A 16755-nucleotide genomic window follows, 5' to 3' on the forward strand; every position below is an offset into this window, starting at 1 on the left:
GAAAACAAAGGCAAAAAATATTAAGATGAGAGTTTGCAGTGAAAACCACAAGGCTGGAAATCTGCAACTCAGATATTTACTGCACTCATTTTATTAGTTGCACCTCATTAAGACTCAGTCAGTAATGCAGTAAAACCTGCATAAAGTTTATTCACAAACAAACCAAACATATAAAAAGTATCCTTGGTTATTTTACATCTGATTCTACTAGTAGAGCGCAGTGCTCTCAAACCAACAGCAACATCCACCAAAAAGGTCACCAAGATTTAAGCATCATACCATTGTTTTTTAAACACTGCAGTGCAGCTATGAGGTCTTACCTTGATTTTATCATAGGCATCTCAAAGGTGATGTTCTCCACCACTGTGGTGTTCAGTAGCCAGGGCTTCTGGGAAGCGTAGGCCACAGGGCATCTCTTCCTACCAGAGATTTACAACACAAGCACAGTTCATTCAGGGTCAAACAAACACAATAATCTCTTTATGTTTACATTTTACTTCTTAATAAGTGTATAGTTTCACACATGGGTGACGATCTGTTTAACCTCTGGGATCATTAACAACGTTGGCGTATTTGTGGATTTGTGTCAATATCTAGCCAAGGGTCTGGGACAATTATATTAGCAGATGGTATAGCTAGTTCTTGATTATCTTCAGTGGATTTCCAGATAACAACCACAAATACAGCTCTAATAGGTCTGCTATTAATTGTGATACATCACCATGGAGACTGTGCTCACCTGATGTCTCCATCACCTGCTGCATCTTTGTCTGTGGGACTGCAGAGAAAATACCAAACACACAGGACACATTAGAGACACACCCAAATAATTAGACAAGCACCGTTCCCCCTGAAATAAACCGTTGACGCCACCGTATTCCTGTAATGATTAACAAAAAACAAACACACTCACTAACCCGTCTACTCTTCCTTCCCAACACAAACAGGCCAACCACTGCCCTACATGAGCAAATCTATCATTAGCAGTGATCTGATGCTTCCTAAAATAACGCCCACACCCCACCCCCTCCCAGTTTTGCTTCCTGTAATTTGCTGAACTGGAAATCAGCATCAGCCCGTTTGGATTGTGATGCCTGCAGTTCTCTGAGGATCTAATTCCTCTGGCTGAGATTAGTACTAGGTCTGTGGCTCTTGTGTGTATGTTTGTGGCTGTTCACTGGTACCTTATTTATCTTGTCTCTCACTGTAAGCTGCTGTTACTACAGTAGTTTACAAGTGAGGTAAACTGTTTGAGTTGAGAAAAAAATATGATTTGTGCGTACCTGTGCACAAAAAACTTGTAAACTTCAAAAATAAACAGACAGATCTGAGTTTGTGTTTAGCACTGTGCCAGTACTGATTAATAAGAACTGCTGACAGCTGAACTCTTTAATTTTGATGTACTTTACTCATAGGAACACTTCAACTCAATATTACATATAGGGAGAAATCTTTGCATTCTGCTGATTATAATCGAATTATAATGGAAGTAAACTGCACTCACATTGTGACGTTCAAAGCAGCAAAGAAAATACACTGTAATAACTCTGCATCGATGTCTCTTTCCAGGAATTATGATGTAGTTACTGAAAAAAAAAAAAAATCCCAATCCTTGCTTTAAGCATTTTCATGACAGAACAATTTTCCTTCTATCGAACCACAAACAGCAGCCAAAACACAGCACAACATTAGTGCTCAGCCGAGGGCTATCCAGTGCTGTTTTCATCTTATAGAATATATTTATTATTGTCAATGAACTTATGCTTGTAGATGATAAATACTGTGGTTAAATGATTTATAATTTCTTTTGTGTGACAATAAAATATGGAGTATTTTTTTTTATTCAATACAAAAACAATTTGTTTCCCCTTTTCCTGCCAATATAACTCACCATGCTCAGCCTCAAGCTTTGCACTGAATAATATGAGACTTTTCTGTGTCCTAGCTCTGTGCTAATTGTTTTATGGCAAAAGAAAACAAAAATTTTAACTATATCAATATATAAACAGTACTATGTATTTATGTAGTGCCTTTCTGCTCCAACTGAGCACTGAGAGCTTAGTTAGAGTAAAGATCAGACACACTCGGGAGTAATTTGGGAATCAGTATCTTTCCCAAGGGAGACTTTGGCATGTTTTTTATCAGCAGCAAGAAACTGAAGTCTAATCTTTGAAGCCAGGCTGAATAAATTAACCACATTTCCTAATTGAATAAACTTAAAGCTGCCCTAATATTGATGGGGTGTAATGGTGCTCCAAATCAGAATCAGCGTTATATCAGCGTATATTAAGGAACTTTTTCATGGTCGACAGCGACTCTTAGACAATTCAAAAAATACAGATTATAGAAAACAATCATGTATGTGTATAAAGTACAAGTGTGTATAATGGCAGTAGTGCATCATGTGTGATGAATAAGTGCTGATTCTGCTTAGGCGGTAGAGCAGGTCCAGGAGGTAGGTTTGTTCAGCATTTGGATGGCTTGGGAGCTGAAAAAAATGGTCACAGGTAAAATGGCTTTTCATTAGTGTTGTGAGTTGGTGAAAACTGCTTTTAACTTACTTTTAAATTGCCTTAATAACTTTACAGGGCAGTAAGTTGCATTATTTTAACACAACTGAATCTGTCTCCAGTCACTGTGACCCAACTAGCCTATGAAAACAAAGATAAGATCTGTGTTGCCTTGGGGTTTTTTTGTTTTGCTTCTTCCCCTCCTACCCATAAACCATTGTGCTATTATAAGACACACACACAGCAAAGAGTTTCATGTTCAGTCAGCGTCGGCTTAGACAGAAACAGAGGCATCAGTTAGTGACGAAACATCAGCCTTCAAAAATAAACATGACACAAATACTTGACACAAATACAAATACACAAATACTTACTGTTCACACATGTGGGTCCAGAGTGAGAAAGCTCAGAAACAATCAGCTACAGTGTGCTATAATAAGGCTTCCATATGTGTTAGCTAACCCACTGATAATTCAGAACTGTCAACAGTGCTCTATTTATAATACTGATTTGTACTGTTCACTATTGTTTCTGAGCGGCAGCTCAGTCAAATAGCTTTCTCATTCAAAATAGTCCACACAGAATACAGCCGAACCTGTCTGAGAGCTTTAAGGCCTGACTAAAATACATGATTATTTGCACTCGCTACTTGCAGCACTTACCTTTCATCCCCCTCAGACTCCAGGTTTGGCAAGCTGTAAATAATAGAAAAATATATATTACTAGTATGTAACTCTGCAACTTTTTTGTTTGTTTGTTTGTTTGTTTGGTTGTTTTTTTTTTATTAAAGGCCAAGGGAAATTTGTTAATTGTGGCTCTTTATTTTAACATTTACTGCAACAAACATTCACAGTTCTTACCCTAAAATTCATTAGGATGTGACTGGCTGTTTTTGGCTTTGCACATGCTCAGCTGAAGCTGCGGTGTATTTTTAGGTTTGACAAGTTGACACCTCTCACACTTGTCCTGAGAAGGTGACTCCGATCACATCTGAGGACAACTGGAGAGATTTACCCAAAGTTTACTGCAGCAGCATTAACATCAGCCAGAGGGCACAGCTGTTAGGAGGACTGACTGATATTTAGAGGCTCAGACATGGCGCACTCTCACGTGTAAACGCGGTTGTTACAGACTGTGTAAAAACAAGTAGACGCAAACAGAGACAGCAAATCTATTCAGGATGTGATAAGCCAAAATGAAAATGTTGTTTACTTGGAAAATATTTATTCATAGTTTCAGTTTTTTCCTCCTAAAAGCAACAATATTTTGTCTACTAGAAACTGCATTACTCCTTCAGGTTCTTTGATTTAAAAACAAGCCAATAATTTAGAATGGAGCAACTAACATAAAATAATTAGCACACTAGGACCATATACTGTCCATCTAAATAATACAAGATTGCAATAGCCATTATGCTCCAACAATGTGTTAACCATTTGGCCAAACTATAAGGATTTTGCAATTTTGAATAAAGAGATATAGATGTCCACAAATAAATAAATAACTAATGGCTTCTTCTTCTACCCGTGCCATCTCAACCTTGCTGGGAAACAAGCAAACAGCCATGATCACGCACTTCCATGTCTGTTCTCATCTTTGTATTGAGTCACCTAATCACACAAAATCACCTGATGACACTTAAAGACGGAAACTTGAGTGTGTTGTTTTTCCTGCAGCCATTACAACAACTGCGTAATCATGATGGAGCTGATGACTTACAGCTTTTATGTCTGATTGAGCTAGAAAGAGATTTCCCCATCTCGTCAATCAACATTTTGAAGGACCCGAGGTTGTGCTGGAGGACAATTTATAATGGAGTCACATTTGACACTTTCTATCAGCAGCAAGGAACTAAAGTCTAACCTTCAAAGTCAAGCTGGATAAATTTACCACAAACTTCACAGTCTTCAACAGTAAAGTGCATTTTGACTGGATATTGAGGTCAAGATGCAAATAGTCCTGTACTTTAACCACAGAGAAACCCCATATGCCCCCTGCTCTGTGCCATATTTGGATTAAGAGAGCAGAGAGTTGAAGACAACAACAGGAGCCAGAGGGAGCAGGTGGGCAATGAAATGTGTATGTGTGGTTTCCCACCAATGGAAGAGATTAACTGAGTTTTTATAGTATAGTCACATCCAACAGGAAAGCTGGCATCCTCTGTGGCCTGTAATTCAGCAGGGTTCATTTAATTAAAATCTTATCAGACCATATTAAAATCAAGTACTGCTGCAAAGAGAGACTCAAGTCTGTCTTCCTTCTAATGGCTCAGTCATACGGTCTCACTAAGATTCCCAGTCGCTGCAATGTCACATGCAGCTACAGCTCAGAAAAGGCAAACAAAGCTGATTTAAAAATAAAACCAGAAGCTTTAGTTTTCAAAGGTTAAGGACGTTCTGTTTCGATCTGTAAGCCAAGGTGGACAAGAAATTGTTAAAGCACTCAGGAACACATAACTTCCGTGAACACGGGGAAAGGCAATCTAATGAGGAACCTCCATGACAGCTGTTCAATGGCCCTTGTGTTAAGACCCCCTTTTTTTTTTTCAAGTGACCAGAATAGGTTTTAATGCTTGATGAAACAGACACATGTCTGAGCATGGTGAGCTCACACAAGGCATTGCAGTCATAAACACCATCGGCCGGTCACGAACAGCTGACTCTGAATCACCAATTACCGCCAAGTCTATGAGACTGTCTTTATATATCTGAGAAGCTCACATGCTCACGCTTCTGATTGGTCATGTGTTCAGCCCCTGCCAGGCACAAGCTGCACTCATTTAACCTGTACGTTTATGTGTGTGTGTCTTAGTGATACAGTATATTGCACAACAATAACAGCAAAAATGGGGGAAACAGAGGAAAAAGTGCTCTGATTATGTGCCTGAATACTACAGCAGGGCAAACTCTAATTGACAGCACCTTAGACTCCCAGGGACAGATGATAAGTCAGACACTCAAGCACTTGGCATGCTTGGAGTTCATTCCAACTTAATATCAGAGGGAGTGCCAGCACAGTCTTGGCATCAACTCAGAAGGAGCGTGTGAGTGTGTGTTTGACTGCCAGGGACATTGTGACAATCAAGTGGAAGAGTCTAAAGTTTGGTGACAAATGGAGACTGATAGCAGCGCCATCCTAGGTAGGTGACAAGACATTCAGAGAGGCTAATAACTCCCAGAATCCATTTGGCACGATATGAGGATTCACTTTGGGTTGTGCTATTTTAACTGTGGTCTGCTTTTCTAGACCCACTGGGTTTTGTTTGGCTGAAACCAATGATCCACATCTGCAGCAGGATTAGGACCTTTTCAGAAAAAGAGTCCAAGGGCACCAAAAAGCAAACAGGATAACTGGGTCACTAAATGAACTAAATACAAATCCATCAAATCAGGAAAAAAAAGGAAAACAATGCAAGTGAGTTGTCATAAAATAAGCAAAAGTTCATATTCTCAACTTATTTTCAGCTTGAAAGTCCAGAACAAGCAGCAACTTTTTTTATGACTCATCTTGTCATGGTCCTGGGCTGTTTGCCCCGTGTTTTGGTTTTTTCATTGTTATATTTCTTCTGTGTTCTGAGTTTACTTATTGTTTTTTTTTAGTTTGTTATAGTTGCAGTATTGTATTGCATTCCTCTTTCCTTTTGTTCTTCTTGTGATCCCCATGTCTCTGTGTTCCAGTGTTGATCTTGTCCCTCTGTGTCTTCGTCCCTTGTCTTATGTGTTCTATCTTTAGTTTTACTTCCGGTGTTGTGTCAAGTCTGTGCTTTGTTTCTGTGTCTACCCTAGTCTTGCCTGTCTCTGTGTTTTATCCTCAGGCCCTCATGTGTGAAGCCAGCTGTGTCTGTGTTTATCGTCCTGTCCTGGTGTCAGGTTTGAATGTCTGTGTTCCAGTGTTTGTCATTTCCTGTCTTATTGTGATAGGGTCCTGTTTCATGTGCACTGTGTTTAGTTTTGCTTTCTTTGTTTCATCAGTGTAATTTTGATCACCTGTGCTCCCCAGATGTTTCCAATCTTCTCGTTACCTTATGTTATGCTTATATTGTCTGTGTCTTGTTTAGCTCTTTGTTGCATCATTGTTGTGTTTGCCCTTCTTTTGAGTTTTCCCTTCAGGTGCTCCAAGGTTTTTGTATTATGGACACTCCCTAACTTGGATTGGGATTCTGTGCTTTTGTATTTTGCATTAAAGCTGTTTTTGAATTCCACTCTCTTCTCACGTGTCCTACATTGGGGTCTAGCCCTGCCTGCCACACAGCCTACACTTCACACCTCTAGCTGGATACTGGAATTAGAGGTGTGTCCTCCTGGACAAGTGTCCTAAGAAAAAGAGTTGCAGCCAATCACTGTCTGCTGGGCCTCATCTCCACTTAACTGACTCACTGATCTGGACCTCTCCATCAGTGTGAATGTTGGTGCCTTTTAGATGATTTTTAGTGGAACAATCTAACAAATAAGATTGCTTGCTTCGTGGTACAGCCCCTTCAAGAAGTTTGTGCTTCAGTTTTGGCAGGTAAAATTGCAGTATTTGATTGCTCTGCTAGTTAGCAGTAAATAGCAGATTTGTGAATCTTTGCATTTCAACCCAGCACTTCCAAACCAAACTTGCTACTGTTAGTTGATAACTCTGCACTCCAAAAACTAAATTGGTGGCAGCCAAAACAGATACAGCACCCAAAAACAACAGGTAATGTCATGGTGGCTATGTCCATTTTTTCTACACAGTCTATGGACCAGAACAGATCAACAACTACATGACATGCTGAACTAAAGTAAGCAGACTGTTTTTATTTACTTATTTAGTTTTATTAAAAACCTTTAATATTTTAATAAACATAAATATTTTTAATTTAATAAGTATTTCTTATTAAACTGTGTTCAAACTATTAGGTAAAAATAATCCAGATTACAATGAAGAAAAGATTCTCACTTCAAAAGATTTAATCTGTTGAAATTTGTCTAATCAGGAAGAGGCTGCAACAGCGCACAGTGCGTTTACTGTCCAATGGGAAGCTACAGACATTACAACATCTTCGTTTAGCACAGTGTAACAATCACTCTTATTTGTGAATGGATGGATCACTCTTTACTTATAATACATACAGTATGTAATGAAATTGTACAAATTCAGTTCAGCTGCTATCTCTTTTGGCTTGTCCTATTTTTATTAGCCACATAGTAAATAAAAAAATATTATTATTTGACCAAAAGTCTTTAATAATTTTCAATAAATTAATTTCTCACAGACTTTATTTGCTGAACTGATGATCTGATTCAAAGAGTTTTGCCTTAAAATTTTTTGCTTTGATCTGGAATCATTCATTTAGAAAAAACATTTGTTGGGATAAATTAATTCAACTGGGAAACATGAGCCAGATGTCAACAACTAGAAAATTATTTCTGAGGAAAATAAAGAAATAAGTGCTAGAAAGGCATACCCAGATGTGAGGAGGTGGGTTTCTAGCCTGCAGCCCCTGCAAACCAGTTTTTTACCAAATGCAGTCAACTGTATCTGGGTCAGTGGTGCACAAAAGGATGCCCACATTCTTCCACGCTGTTCCACCCAACCATAAAAAAAGGAAAGCTGCTATATCGGCTCATTTCACTGACCTACAAATCCATTTATGTTATATTGCTGTGTCATGGAAACAGGGTGCTTGAAAGTCTGATTTTGTTGGTAACTGCCCTGTCAGCAGCACAGATTTAATATTTGCACAACAACACATAAATAAAAGAACAAATGTGCCCACAACGGATCAATTATCAGCTAGGTTTGGAAAAGCACATGTCGGAAAGGAACGCAGGCTGAGGATGGAGAAGGAAAACATGATGTGGGATCAGCTAGAGTGGTTTGGGCCTCTATGGGTAGCACATTACCTGAAATTAACCTTTCACCTCTGGACTGAATTTGATTTTATAGAATGAACTGTATGAGATGCAGTAGTGACATGTGTTTCCCTAGTGGTGCATTTGTCTTCTTGCCTTGTAATTGAATGGATGGGAGGGGTGATTGATGTACTGGAGTGCCTGCTGTTAAACACTATCATGCTAATGAGATCTGCACTGTTCTCTTGAAGAATCCTAATCATAAAAAATATCAAATAATTACAATACTAAATCACGTTCATTGTTCTTCCAGTGTGCTGCAGTTTGAAGAAGTATTGCCATTATGTTCATTTTTTAATCAAATTTCAGCATCAGTGATTCACTGCAGACCTACATACTGCACCTCACTTTCTTAAGCTGATGAAGCAACACAAACTTTACTTATTCAGATCTAAAAACAGAGATTCAGAATCACATTTCACAACTGATTACCACATATTTTTGAAAACATCAAATAATAAGTAAAAGAAATACAGCTGACCTGTTCCAGGTGACAGTTCCTGATACTTTCTGCATCTCGCCCAGTGCTGCCAGTAGCAAAGATGATTTTCCACAACCCACCTGGCCCACAATCATAGTAAGCTTCCCTGAGAGATTTCATGAAGGAAAGGCAACAGTACTGAGTGAACGAGTATGTAAAACAACTGGATAAAGAAAGAAGTGAGGCGCAGGACAGACAGCTTGTATATGGCACTGCCTGATACTCACCAAAGGGAATCTTGATGTCCACATTTGAAAGTGTTGGTGTGCCATCGACCCAGGTGAAATAACCATTTGTTATCTGAAAAGATGGCACAGGCTCAACCAGCAAATACATCAAAGAAAGAATAACTCCTCTCTTTGACAAACCAACAGCAAACACGTCATCCTTTTTGAAATGATGCATACTGCCTGTGAAATAAAAAAAACTGTTGCCTAATTCTTATTCATGTCATGCTGGGGAAGAAGGATAACTGGTGTTGTTTGCTTTCTTCCAGAATATTTAGGTTACATGCAGAGAATGAAAGCAAATGATTGCATGGCATGTGTCAAAATGCTTAGATTTCCTACATTATTGAAAATTGCACATACAGCCAATCAAGTATTAATATCTGGATGGCAACCCTTAAGCAAATGCTAATCTTAAGCAAATCAGTCCAAATGTAGGCACTGCAGAGTGTAAAAAATAAAAAATATTTTTACTCAAAAAAATGTGTCTACTCAAAATCTGATCAGCGTCCAAAATATGGTGCACGATATGCACACTGTGCTGTGATGATGACATTTCAAGCCAACTGGTTTGGCTTTGAAAATGATTTTGAAAAGCAGTGATGTGCTACTCAGAAGACTTTGATCCAGTGTGGAAGGGGAATGTGAAACCTACAGAACATTTGTGATTAAAAAAAAACTATCATATCTCGTTTTTTTTTTTTTTTTGGATAAATATAGATACAGAACAAACAGCATCTAGATTAAAAAAAAACAAAACAGGAACATGTGTAGCCCACAACTGAAATACAATCTAAGACAACATTGCAAAAAAAATAAAATAAATAGTTTTCTAAAGGTAACAGGGAAAGTGTGTTCACTTCCCACCAGCTAATCTTTAACAAATGGTAAATGTAAATTTCAGAAGTCAGTTAATGCAACACCACCACTGCTTTAGTTGTGATAAGAAGCACTGCGTCCGATTCCTGACCAGCCTGTCATATCTACATCACCTGCAGCCCAGTCTAGAGGATGGCTCATTGGTCTTTCTTGACTGTCTCTATTACCTTGATGCAGATGTCTTGGTCCACATCCTGGAAGGGTCCATCACCTTCATGGTTCCCCTGCGAGCCATAGTTATTCCAATCATCCCGTGGGGGGCGTTTCCGATTCACCACCTTCAGTGGCTGGAGGTATCGGGACAGAGAGGAGGAGGAACAGGACAAAGGGAAAGGTTTAGAGGATGACTAGAGGAGGGTTGTAAAACATGCAGCACAAAGGATAAAGAGGTAACAGTGAGGATGGTGGTAAGATAGAGGAAGAAAATGTTCAATGGAGTCACTTTGAAAGAGATATTGTCCACTTTTTGCAAACTCAGCACACGTGCACTCACCACAGCCTGGTACCGATTTTGGTTGTGATTGCTGGAGCCAGAAGTTACCAATGCTTTGGGCTCCTGCTCATCTCCGATCTCATCACTTGCAAAAAACTCACTGAGCTTCTGAACACTGCAAATAAAATAGAGGCGGAGAAAAGCACTAAAGCAATGATTTTTTTTTTTTTTTTTAAAAAGCCACTCCCAGTAGCATGTACTAGTAATCCATCCATCCATCCATCCATCCATCCATCCATTTTCTTCCGCTTATCCGGGGCCGGGTCGCGGGGGCAGAAGCCTAAGCAGAGAAGCCCAGGTTTCCCTCTCCCCAGCCACCTCCTCCAGCTCATCCGGAGGGACCCCAAGGTGTTCCCAGGCCAGCCGAGATACATAATCTCTCCAGCGTGTCCTGGGTCTACCACGGGGCCTCTTTCCGGTGGGACATGCCCGGAACACCTCACCCAGGAGGCGGCCAGGAGTAATGTACTAGTAATGTGGCATTTAAATTAGATCACTTTCATTCATGTGAAGAAAACTGCACCCTACTGTGTCCCATCTTTCATTCACCCATTCAGATTGGGTAATCAATACAACATGCTTCACTAGGGATGACTTTTACCAGCTGGTGTCTCTGTCACACACACTCACATATCTCTGCATCACCTGTTCATTACTCCTGCTCCTTAATGAGCCAAACTGATACATGGAGTCTAAATTAATTACAAAGTCAGCACTAAATAAAAGCTGAGAACGAATCAACTAATTTTCTTAATTTACTCATTTACATCTTCATGTGCTCCATACATTAAAAAAAACCTGGTATAGATGTGAGAAGTATAGTAACATGCTAAAATTATGACATTAATGTGAGAAATTTTCAAAAATATATACCTCCATCATCAACTGGATTATATAATGAGAATGACTCATGATGCATTCACATGTTCGGTCCAAAAAGTCTAAAAGTGCATTTTGTTTACAGTTCATTGCTACAATCAAATCCTATTTTTCTCCTCAAAGAAACATTTTGTCATGTTCAGTGACGATAAGCTGAGGTGTTAAATCTAAGTTGTCCCTCCTTGTCGTTGATTAAGTGTGTCAGATCACACAGTCCCAAAAAAGGAACCTCAAAGGATCTCAAACAGCTTCCAGATCCATCCTAATTAAAATGAGTGTTTTAGTTCTGCTAAAACCAGCATACAATGAATGTTGAGAACACATATTTAAATTACAGCTACTGATTAAAACTTTGATCACAAAGAGATTAAATCATATATACATAGGCTGTAACATTCATTTTGTTGCTTGGAATTTTTTTTCCCACCATGCAGGTAACAATTTTAACACAACACCATCACAGTATGGCTTATAGGAAGCTGTTTCTGCAATTACACTAAATTTCCACTGCTTCTCTCCTTCCAATCAAATAAATGCGCATTGCTTTAAGAAACCCGAATCTGCCATGCTGTGAACAGCTGCCCACGACGAGGTGGGCGGCCACGTCGTCAGACAAGAACGCCTTTCAGTTCTCAAAATATTTTCCTCATGAAATCATAAAGGGGTTCTAACATTATTGCACAGTTAGGAGAGTGCGTAGCAATCTATAACCCACTGCATTTAAAAAAGCAACCTTCCCAATGCTGCCAACACTGTAGTATGAGAACTTTTAAAACAAAAGATGTGATGTGCAGTGTTGTGGCAGTTTTATCCATCCACCACACATAATTTGTGATTACTGCTAAGAGCTACAAGCTGATATGATGCGATTTAAAATGCCACATTACCTGACGAGTGCTAAGAAGAGCTCCACTTCACTGATTTTATGAGACATCCTCACAGGATTGTTTGATTCAGTGAACTCATTCATACTTGAATTTGCTAGTGACAAGAAAGCTTATGTTTACACGCGGCATGACTTCAGCTTAGCGTGATCTGTATAGTGTCAGTTCACAACTGCTGTCAGCTCAAAGTGCTTTGATTTCTAAGGTGAAGATCCTACAATCTTAAAACGTGACCAGCTTGGGGGTGAGGGGAGTCAGACAGGAGCAACAACGCAAAACATGAACTAAAACCTTTTCAGATTTTATTACTCATATGTCAGATTTGTGGGGAGAGCCCCTGCTTGTGTGCAATTGATGGCACTTGTTTTTTAACTACCTGTAAAGCCTATCAAGACATCTGCAGACCCAGGGTACATCTCTGCAGATAAAGGCATGTAAGCTATAAAATACCTTGATCCTTTTAATTCTAATTACCCTGCACAGATACTGCATGAAACAATCAATATTATCACTCAATATAATAAGCAAGGCAGCCTGAAGGATCAGAGAACTGCATTGTGGTAGGGGAATAGCTACTCTGCAACAAGCTAATCACAACTGATGTTGTGATTGGCAAACTCATTGTGAAAGTAATTGCTGAGATAAATAAATGTTAGTGTCAGGGAACAGTTGACTGGAATAACTGAGAAGGGAAGGCCTTTCTTACACAAGCAAAGGCTGATCTGATAACAAAGGTGATCCATCTACTGTGGGAAAAGGTCATCTAATCACACTGATTTTCACAACAAGGTCATTCCCCATACTGTTTAATCTAGTTTAATCCCCTTCTGCACGACTATTTTTCAGGCATTTTTTAACATACAACATCATTTAAAATAAATATCTACATGAGCTTTACCTAAACATGGCTTTCTTTCTTACCTAACCAGAGCCTTGACAGTGGAGCGCACAACACTGGAGAGGAGGAAGAGTGGTGTGACCAGAATGTGAAAGAGGGACAGAGAGGCAAAGGCCACAGCTGGTGACAGATCAGCGTCCTCAGAGATGTGGACGTGAACCACAAATGTCTGCAGGTTCAGAAGGAGGACATAATGGTGGAAATTAGTCTCAAAAGTATGAATTTACTTCCTTTAATTAATAACTTTTTAGATGACAGTCACTTGTGGCCAGTCAGACTTGCATCATCTTGTTAAGAGTTTGAGAATTAAATCAAATCATAGATGAGTTGTTTGTCTCCAGGTGCCCTTCACGGTCATCCTACTCCTTGGTATCTGTCGGACTTTTCTCATTTGTCACCACTCAAGTCTACAACTATGAAGGACTTCTATAAATACAGACAGGATTTAGTGTAGCGCTGTCAGAAACTCCTCCACTGTCTCAATGTGAAATGTCACTGGACAGTCAGACTGCTTGGCACTGTCTCTGTTTCATCCTTCACAGTGGGAGCAAAACAACAGGATGCACCCTGACCAATAGTTATTATAAAAAGGCACAACTAACTTAAGCATTATGATTATGTAAATATTAGTGAATTCAGTGGAATTTAAACTTACCGTCAACACAGCTGCTATAGGAATAGCCGCATTCATGAAAACTGAAAGCAAATAAGAAAGAAAAATCTCTAGAGGCTCTAGAAGAGTCCAAGATTGTAAAATGTGCTCATATTAATTTTTGTATTACATTAAGAAGGTCAAAAATCATTATTGCAAAGGGATAGAAGGGACTTACTAGATATGGATGTGTAAAGAGCAAAGGCCTGCAGGCTGGTGAGCTCTTTATCCCTGGTCTCCTCCACACTGTCACAGAAGATGTGCTCCCAGGCGTACAGTTTCAGCAGCTTGATCCCCCGCAGCAGCTCGTTGGTCTTCTTCAGGCGCTCACTGGAATATTCCTGAAAAAGGCACATTTGATTACCTAACCTCAATCTGGCACATAGAGGTCACATATGTGAATGATACACAGCTCAGCGACGGTACCAAGGACCGAGAAAAACAGTATAATTATATTAAATGCAGCTTTAGAGCAGTTGGAAGTAGCAGATAGGCCTGAGGCAAGGAAGGCTTGTCTTATTCAAAGTGGCTTTCATACCAAGATAAATAAAAGTCCTCATTCCCCAAGGAAATATTAATATTAAGGAAATGTTATTTTGAGGTCTTGTTATAAAAACTGAGGAAATTTAAAAGTGAGCACAGAGTACAGGGGTCACTAAAAACCATTATTGTCCATTCAATGCAAAATTCATTCTGAGCAAGTGGCAATCTTGTGCAACACATAAGAAAAAAGGTCTGGGGATTACCGGAGATAGTAAGAATTCATCTCTGGGGACCAGAAAAACCACAGTTTAGCTGTTTATTTTTTGAAATATATTAGCTTAAACGACACACTCTGCCAGCCTCAGATGCAAACATGACTACAACTAGATAAAAATAGCCACAAACCATTCTACTTCACTATAAAAAAGAAAGAAAGAAAAGCCCATGACTGCACTCACCAGGGTACTCTTCTGTGTTTGGGACAGCTTTGTAGCCACAAAGTACTGTACAGGAGCTAACACAGCAATGACGGTCGCTCCAATCAAGGCACTGATTCCCAAGAGGTAGTAAAGCAGGATCACTCCCACAATAATCTGAGCAGGTAAGATGCACAAAAGATGAAAAAAAAAGCATTAACCCTGTGGTGAAAGCAGAAGTAGTTTTCACTCACACATCACTCCTCACGGACAATTACAAAATCCATATCAATACACTGCAGAGCTTTCTGTGGAGCTGTGACCTTGAACAGAATAAAGGCAGCAGCATGCAGGCAGGGAGATCACAAACAAGTAGCTTATAGTACACAACAACAACAACACCTCACATCTAATATGTGCAGAACAAAGAGATGGATGAGAGTCACTGGAGAGAAAGTGGGTGATGGGTTTTTATTTTTCATAAAAGCTGCACAGAAAGGTGTCAGTCGTGTAAACCACCAGCCCCCACACAGTTTCTCTCAGCTCCTCACATCAGTCACACCCAACTGAGGCCAAGCAGCCATGCTAAAGGCATCTATGGTGTTTCCCGCATTTTATGTGCATCTTTTTTATCTTGTGTCACTTTCTGCCTTTGAAGCCCCTAGAACTGTATGGCACTGATTTCCACCAGTTTATCGCAAGCCTTCAGGACTTTTCTTATATAGCCATTAATTAATTAACTAAAGAATGTTATTAGTGTACTGTTCATGTTAGCTTATTTACACCTAAAAAAACAGCAAGTTTAAATATGTAAAACACAAATGTAGCTGTTTGCCTTAGCTAATTCAGCTGCGTGAAACTGCAGCTCACTAATTCAAGTCACTGTGATGGACTTCTCCATAGTGTTTCTGCTGGTGGTGCATTTGAAATGTTTTTAATGGAGTTATCTTACAAATACCATCACCTTCTGTGTAGTAAGTTCAGTTTCGGTGAATGAAATTAATGATGAAAATAGTATTTTATTAGTCTGTACGCTGCACTAAAGGGGCAACAATGAGATAACCCCCAAAACAAGAATGTTTTACAGGTGGAGGCCACTAACATTTTTCCCTCCTCATATTTTCTGGCCGTATTTTCACTAGTTTTGCATTTAGCTAGGGTCACTTTCACGACCAGAGCATGACACTGTACCTGGAGCCTGCAGAGGTTGCACAGGTAATCCAACTCCTCCAGGAAGGCACATCAATACGTGCCATTGCCAGGTTTGCTGTGTTTCCCAGCACAGACTCAAGAGCATAGAGGAGATTCCAGGAGACAGGCAGTTAGTCTAGGAGAGCTGGAAAGGACCGTAGAGGGTCTTTAACCCATCAGCAGGACCAGAATCTTCTCCTTTGTGCAAGGAGGAACAGGATGAGCACTGCAAGACCCTACAAAATGACCTCCAGCAGGCCACTGGTGTGAATGTCTGTCACCAAACAATCACAAACTCAGAAGGTTGCCTGAGGCCCCAAGGTCCTCTAGTGGGCCCTGTCCTCACTGGCAGATGAGAACAGATTCACCCTGAGCACATGTGACCAATGCAAAAAGGTCTGGAGAAGTTGTGGAGAACATCATGCTGCCTGTAACATCGTTCAGCATGATCACTTTGTTGGTCTCTTAGTGAAGGCAACACAGCACCAGCCAAAACACAAAATGTTGAGGGTTTAAAATATTGCGTCCAGAAACCACTGGGTGGTGTCACAGTACTAACTTCCATCAATTATATACAGTCTGTTCTCTTAGTGCCACACTGGCTGAACTAACTGGCCCCTTCGTGGCTGCTTTCAGCTACATTTTATAAGCATGTTATTAGATTCACATTAGGCAGAACTGCAGAACTGTGAATTTCAAGACCACTTTCTTGGGGATTAGGAGTGTTCAGCCATGATAGCAGCTTTAAGGGAAACATTAGTATTTTTACCTGCTGGTGGAGCTAAATTAAAAATCATGGGCTCAATATTTAATACAGATTTCATGGTAATCCATCCAACATTCAGTCAGACATTTCAGTCTGGACCAAAGCGATAAACAAGAA

At 39.7% G+C, this 16755-nt stretch overlaps 1 protein-coding gene across 1 annotated transcript in view; it reads right to left on the reverse strand.

Moving 5' to 3' along the window:
* The window catches only part of abcc8 (ATP-binding cassette, sub-family C (CFTR/MRP), member 8), a 56224-nt gene that overhangs the window by 18575 nt on the left and 20894 nt on the right, over nucleotides 1-16755 (reverse strand). Inside the window, exons 10-20 of the mRNA XM_030732203.1 lie at nucleotides 14724-14858; nucleotides 13961-14123; nucleotides 13786-13826; nucleotides 13154-13299; nucleotides 10470-10584; nucleotides 10144-10263; nucleotides 9098-9170; nucleotides 8871-8976; nucleotides 3173-3205; nucleotides 740-778; nucleotides 321-419 (exon numbers count right to left, since the gene is read on the reverse strand). Of these exons, the coding sequence (XP_030588063.1) occupies nucleotides 321-419; nucleotides 740-778; nucleotides 3173-3205; nucleotides 8871-8976; nucleotides 9098-9170; nucleotides 10144-10263; nucleotides 10470-10584; nucleotides 13154-13299; nucleotides 13786-13826; nucleotides 13961-14123; nucleotides 14724-14858 (1070 nt within the window). The remainder of the gene's footprint in view (nucleotides 1-320; nucleotides 420-739; nucleotides 779-3172; nucleotides 3206-8870; nucleotides 8977-9097; nucleotides 9171-10143; nucleotides 10264-10469; nucleotides 10585-13153; nucleotides 13300-13785; nucleotides 13827-13960; nucleotides 14124-14723; nucleotides 14859-16755) is intronic.

This window comes from Archocentrus centrarchus, chromosome 6 (assembly GCF_007364275.1).
Source record: "Archocentrus centrarchus isolate MPI-CPG fArcCen1 chromosome 6, fArcCen1, whole genome shotgun sequence".
In the NCBI taxonomy this organism is placed as follows: Eukaryota; Metazoa; Chordata; class Actinopteri; order Cichliformes; family Cichlidae; genus Archocentrus; species Archocentrus centrarchus.